Source organism: Pseudopipra pipra, chromosome 18, assembly GCF_036250125.1.
Source record: "Pseudopipra pipra isolate bDixPip1 chromosome 18, bDixPip1.hap1, whole genome shotgun sequence".
NCBI lineage: Eukaryota > Metazoa > Chordata > Aves > Passeriformes > Pipridae > Pseudopipra > Pseudopipra pipra.
Window position 1 is genome coordinate 5,713,858 of NC_087566.1, and position 6,342 is coordinate 5,720,199.

Consider the following 6,342-nt stretch of genomic DNA (forward strand, 5'->3'; position numbering starts at 1 on the left):
TTGTGGAAAAGAGCACATAGGAAAGAAATGAATAACCTATTTCAGGTGGAGGAGCCCTTCAGTGATCACATTGTACAACTGCCTGGCCACTGCAGGGCTGCCAAAATGAAGGGCACTGTCAACACACGCAGGCTGGGGATATCATCCAACTCTCTAGGAAGCCTGTTGAGTGTTTGGCCACAGCCTCAACAAAGAAATGCTGCAATGACCTTTCAGCAACCCTGTCCCCACCATGGCCCTGCCCTTACTGCCCTGTGCTGCAGGTGGCTGTGCCCAGTGTCCCAGCTCAGACATCCCGTACAGCCCCAGGTCTGTGCCCATCCCCTGTCATTTTTGCAGGGCATCTGAAGTGCTTGGGAACAGACTAATCTCCATGGTCACATTCCTCATGGCTGGGGTCCAAGCCAAAGAGGAGCAGGAGGAGGAGAAGGAGGAGGAGGAGGCTGTCTCTCAGTGTTCTGGCTGGCACACCAGTGCTGATCAGGGTCATGGCAACTCCCACCGTGGAGAAAGAGAGACACAAGCCCACCATTGCCCCAGGGTCCCTCAGGCGCTGCTGCTGCTGCTACAGCTTGAACACAGTGCAGGAGCAGCATGTGTGCCTGTGAGGAGGTTCCTGCTGTGGGACACGTGCTCTGCTCCAGCAGGTCCCCTCTGTGCTGCCTGCAGGGACACAGCCCTGCTGCCCTGCCCTGGCCATACCAGCCGAGATCCCAATGCTCCAGGCACTCTGGGGATCCCAATGCTCCAGGCACTCTGGCGCCGGCATAGTCAGGACAGGGAGGGTCCGGTGGGAGGTAGAAATTTCCGGGGATGCAGCCACTCCTGGTCTGGGCTGGGGCTACCAACGACAACCGTGATCCCTGTGCCCTGAGTCGGAGCAGGGCTGGCCAGAGGTTGCCCCAGCTCTGGCTGCCTCTGCTGAGCACCAGCCCATTGGGCTTGGAACCAGCTCAAGGACAGGGAGGCATTGCTGGACCTCGGGGACTGGTGCTGGACTGCTCCCACTGTTCTGGGGAGGGGATGCATGGGAAGAGCAAAGATCTGGAGTGGTGGATCTGGGTTGGCAGGAGAGGAGTGTGGGAGCCAGGGCAGAAAAGCCGGAGAGAAAGGGAGTATCTTATGGCCCTGGGACACACATGGGAGTCAAAAATATCAAAAGTGGGAGTGCTGGGGATTCGCATTGTCCCAGAGGCATCACTGGGACCTGTGGTGGCTTCTGTACCCCTCTGTCTCCAGTGTCCATCTCTCCCTCACCCTTCGGCCTTTGGTCCTGCAGGCACTCAGCCTGAGCTGGGAATGAGGGGTCTGTGGGGGTGAATTTTGGCTTGGAGCTGGGAGGTGTCTCCGCTATGTGCCCAGGGACAAGCTCTGCTGCACCTGTGGTGGTGGGGCTGTGCGTGGAGCAGAGAGGGAGGTGACGAGAGAAGCGCGGGAAGGATCCGGCCGTGAGCGCGGGGTCAGATTTGCATGGAGGGGCCGTGTCCTGGTGGGGCGGGGGCTTAAAAGGGAGTCAGGGTCCACGGCACAGTCCCATCATTGCAGGGACGTGGAGCTGGTGGGATCACACCATGGCCTGGGTCCCTCTCCTCCTCGCGGTGCTCGCCCACACCTCAGGTGCCATGAGTGGACTCTCCGTGCCTGGATGGGGCCTTTGGGCACAGGGGTCCCGTCTCTCTGCCCAGGGAGGACTGTGCTCCTGGGGCTTTGACTGACTCCTGTCTTCTCTTCTCTCTCCTCTCCCTTTTCAGGTTCCCTGGTCCAGGCAGCGCTGACTCAGTCACCTCCGATGTCGGTCAAAGTGGGAGACACCGTCAAGATCACCTGCTCTGGGAGTAGCTACAGCTATGGCTGGTACCAGCAGAAGGTCCCTGGCAGTGCCCCTGTCACTGTGATCTATGTTAATAGCAACAGACCCTCGAACATCCCTTCGCGATTCTCCGGATCCAAGTCCGGCTCCACGGGCACATTAACCATCACTGGGGTCCAAGCCGAGGACGAGGCTGTCTATTTCTGTGGTGGCTACGACAGCAGCAGTAGTGCTGGTATATTTGGGGCCGGGACCATGTTGACCGTCAAAGGCGATGGTGAGTTGCCGATTTCTTCTCGGTCTTTCCTTCCCCGGTGCGAAATTGTGACATTTTGTCGATTTTTGGTGATTTGGGGTTTTTTTCTCGGACTTGGGGCTGGGCTGGGGGTCTGTCGCCCATTTGGGGACGGGCACGAAGCGCAGCGTTTTGGGCTGGGTCTTGTCCCTGTGGACTCTGAGCCACGAAGGACTGGGGGGTATTTTCTGACATGAAAGATCTTAAAATTTGCCCAGGAAATATGTCTGAGGTCTCAGGAAGAGGAAAACTTAGGTTTTAGGCTGACAAATTTCTTTAACAAAGACAAAAATTGCCTCTTTTAGAGACCTAAACCTAAGTCCTCAACTCTTAGTCCTGAGGACTAAGTCTGTCACCACCGGTGAGAGAAAGGGGCTCCTCTGTGGGGTCCTGTGGCCGAGGGTGCAGGGGCTGTGAAAGGACAGCCATGAACAGCTCGTCCCTGAGTTCTTAAATAAAAACTTTCAGGGGTATCCCAAAGAGCCCATTGCCCAGGTAAGTCACGTCAAAAATGGGGATTAATGCGTTGAAAATGCTGCCAGGAATGTCATTTGTCTGTCTTTGTCTGTAATTTTAAAAAGAATGTGGTTAAAAATCCCAATTTGAACCAAATTACTGGGGACTAAGATCAAAAACCCTGTTCTTTGACCATTTTTATGCAGAAATTTTTTAATGGAGAAGTCATCCTGGTTTTTGAATACAGATAGAAATAGAGAGAGATAGAAATAAAATGAGAGAGAGATAGAGACACTGTGCATTGGAGGAGGCAGCAGAACCACTTTGGAAAGACCAAACGCCTTTTCTCCATTATTTTTTTGTAATTTTTACTTGTGCTTTTTCTGAGACATCTGAAATTGTCTGAAAGCAGAACTGGGCAGAAAACAGAGTTGTTTGTCTGTGAAATTTGATTTTTTTTTTTTTAAACAAGTGGCCTTGCAAAAGGAAAGAAACAGGTTTGTGACAAATAACTAGAGATTTAGCTATGCATATTATAAATAAAAATATATAATATAATATATATTGCATATAGGAAAGGCATAAATGCATAAATGTTTGTTATACGCATTTTATAGAATTATACATGTATTCATACAATGATATGTACCACATATGTAAGTATATTGTATACTTTATAGATGTGATCATTAATATATGTATATTACGTGTATTAGTTGTATATATCTGTAATATGTACTATGTATATGGACATATATGTAGAGATGGTGTATATAAAACATATATACAAGTCTATATGGGATGTAGGTATGTGTGTACATGCATTACACACATATATATGCACATATTTTACAGGTAAAAAATTTATAAAAAAATAAATAAAAAAATAAAAAAATAAAAAAATAAAAAAATAAATAAATAAATAAATAAATAAATAAATAAATAAATAAATAAATAAATAAATATCTGGATGGATTTCCAAACTATAAATACATTGAAGTTATAAATGGTAAGCTCTGGGCTGTGGGGGAAGCAAGGAGTTCGTGGGTAGTGCCAGCTGGACAGGCAGGGACTGTGGTGGGGCACAGGGCCCTCTCTGACCCCACACCTCTCTCTTCCCTCGCAGGCCACGTCGACACCGCTCCCACCATCCACCTCTTCCCCCCGCCCTCCGAGCAGATCTTGAAGGAGAACAAAGCCATTCTGGTGTGCCTAATGGAGGACTTCTACCCCAGCTCTGTGGAAGTGGAATGGGTGGCTGATGGCACCACCCTCACAAACAACGTGCAGACCAGTCAGTCCGTGCAGCAGAACAACAACAAGTACATGGCCAGCAGCTACCTGACACTGGATGCCAGCCAGTGGCAAAGTTACAACTCAGTCTCCTGCAAGGTCAAGCACGAGGCTGGCAATGTGGAGAAGACAGTGAACAGATCCGAGTGCCCCTAAGCCCACTGGGACCTCCTCGCACCCACCGGTCCTTTGCTGGCTCCCTCCCTCCTCCCCACTTCTGGGGACAGCGGCTCCCCCCAGCCACACACCTCGCTCCCCATGTACCCCTGTCCCCTGCTCCTATTTCCCCACTACGAGTGTCAGACAAATAAAAACCGACACTGAACTAGTGCTGGCTCAGCATCCCTGTCTCTGTGTCCTTCCAACGCGCCCGCTCCCCACACACGGGCTGGTGTCAGCCCAGTGCCACCAGTATGGAGGGTGGGATGGGAACACACACACGTGTACACACACACTCACTTATACTGGGGGGGCTCTGTGCAGCTTCTGCTCAGCCCTGGGGACCCCAACGAAAACCCCTGGCACGGCTAAGACCAGGGGATGAGCAGCCCGGGGCACAGCCTGCTCTAAACCCCCATGCCATCATCAAGCACGTCGCTGGCTGTGCCATCCTTGTCCCTGTGCCACAGCAGCGTGGGCTCCTGCATGCCATGTGCCCTGTCTCCAGCCCAGCTCTGTGGAAGTGTCCCTGTGGCCCTGCAGCACATGGAGGGGCTGATGGCCATGCTTATGCTGAGAGTGCCAGTGCTCTGCTGCTGTCACCCCATCAGAGCAGGCAGGAGCCACTCCAGGGACAGGGGGTGGGAGTGCCCAGCCACGCTCTGTACAGTTCTCATCAGCCTCTTGGGAAAGGGGCAATGGGCCAACCACATCCTCCTCCCCAAGCTGTGCCAGTGGGATGCCTCACCCCCACCAGGTTTTGGGTTGGCACATGTCCCTGCAGGTGCCATCTGAGGACACAGAGTCATAGAACAGTAAAATAGTTTGAGTTGGAAGGTACCTTAAAAAATCATCCGGTCCAACTCCCTGGAATGAGCAGGGACATCTTCAAACAGACCAGGTTGCTCAGGGCCCCTTCTAGCCTGACCTTGAATGTTTCCAGGGATGGGACATCCACAGCTTCCCTGCACAATCTCTGCCAGCACCTTACCACTCTCACAGTAAGTTATCTGGCCTAAATCAACCCTTCTTTAATTAAGAAACATTACCCCTTGTCCTATTGCATCAGAGCCTGATAAAAAGTCTCTTCCCATCTTTCATATAAGCCCCCTTCAAGTACTGAAAGGTTGCTAAAAGCTCTTCCTGCAGCCTTCTGTCTCCAGGCTGAACAACTCCAACTCTCTCAGCCTTTCCTCAGAGCACAAGTGCTCCAGTACTCTTGAGATCTTTGTGGCCTCCCCTGGACAGGCCCAAACAGGTCCCTGTCCTTTTGATGTTGGGGCCTCCAGAGCTGGATGCAGTACTCCAGGTGGGGTCTCACCAAAGCCATGTACAGGGACAGAATCCCCCTCCTCGACCTGCTGCCCACACTGCTTTTGGTGCAGCCCAGGGCATGGTTGGCTTTCTGAGCTGCAGGTGCACATTGCCAGGTCATGCCCAGCTTTTTATTCACCAAGAGCCCCAAATCCTTTTCAGGCTGCTGTCAGTTCTCTCTTGCACCAACTTGTATTGATACTGGAGCATAGGAAGGATGTCTGGAGCCCGGCCATGGAGACTGAGGAGCAGCAAGGAGCAGAGGTCAGCCCCACTTGGGGCAGACCCCAAGCCCATCCCAGAGACTTAGACACCCACAACCCCCATGTCTCCTCCCTGCCTCCTGCTGGCAATCACCTGCCCTGGGCAGACCAGGAGCCAGCCAACACCATCCCTGTGGGATGGGCACTCCCCACGCTGGGCTCTCTTGGGACAGCAACACCAAACCTGCCAGGAAAGCAAATTCAAGAGGAACTTGGAGGGGAATTGAGTTTCTTTCATCCATCTCTTGTTCCCATGGACATACCAGGTTGGGCAGTGATGGCCTAAACAAAACAGTGGTCCTGCTGCTGGCAAAAGGAGCCTCATGTCTCCCAGTGCTGCCAGGGATCTCCCAGCACTGCCAGCCCTGGGTTCCAGCATTTCCTAAGACTTGATTCAGATTCATAGAATCATGGAATCATTCAGATTGGAAAAGACCTCTAAGATCATCAAGTCCAACCATTAACCCAGTACCACCATGTTCATTGCTAAACCAAGTCCCCAAGTGCCATATCCACGCATTTGCACAGTCCTTCTTCCCTCCTGCTTTTTGGCAGGGAGCTGGCAGCCGGGCCTGACCCCTCCTGAGGTGCCAACAGACACCTCGTGCCCCACCCCTGACTGCAGCATCTCATCCCCAGCCTTGTGGTGCTGCCAGGGCTTTTGCCCAGGAGAGCGTCTACCTGGGGTTCTGCCAGCCAGAAATGCCCCAAGGACTGACACCTTCTGCCAGGAAGGACACTCGCTTCTTTTC

General features: G+C 52.3%; 1 protein-coding gene across 1 annotated transcript; it reads left to right on the forward strand.

Annotated features, from left to right (window-relative positions):
• Positions 1-1,499: 1,499 nt before the first annotated feature.
• LOC135424009 (immunoglobulin lambda-1 light chain-like) lies at positions 1,500-4,196 on the forward strand. The gene is made up of 3 exons (XM_064674786.1): positions 1,500-1,617; positions 1,752-2,087; positions 3,688-4,196. Exons 1-3 carry the CDS (start codon positions 1,572-1,574, stop codon positions 4,008-4,010), a joined length of 705 nt encoding a protein of 234 aa, XP_064530856.1. The 5' UTR covers positions 1,500-1,571; the 3' UTR covers positions 4,011-4,196.
• The last annotated feature ends 2,146 nt before the right edge of the window (positions 4,197-6,342 follow it).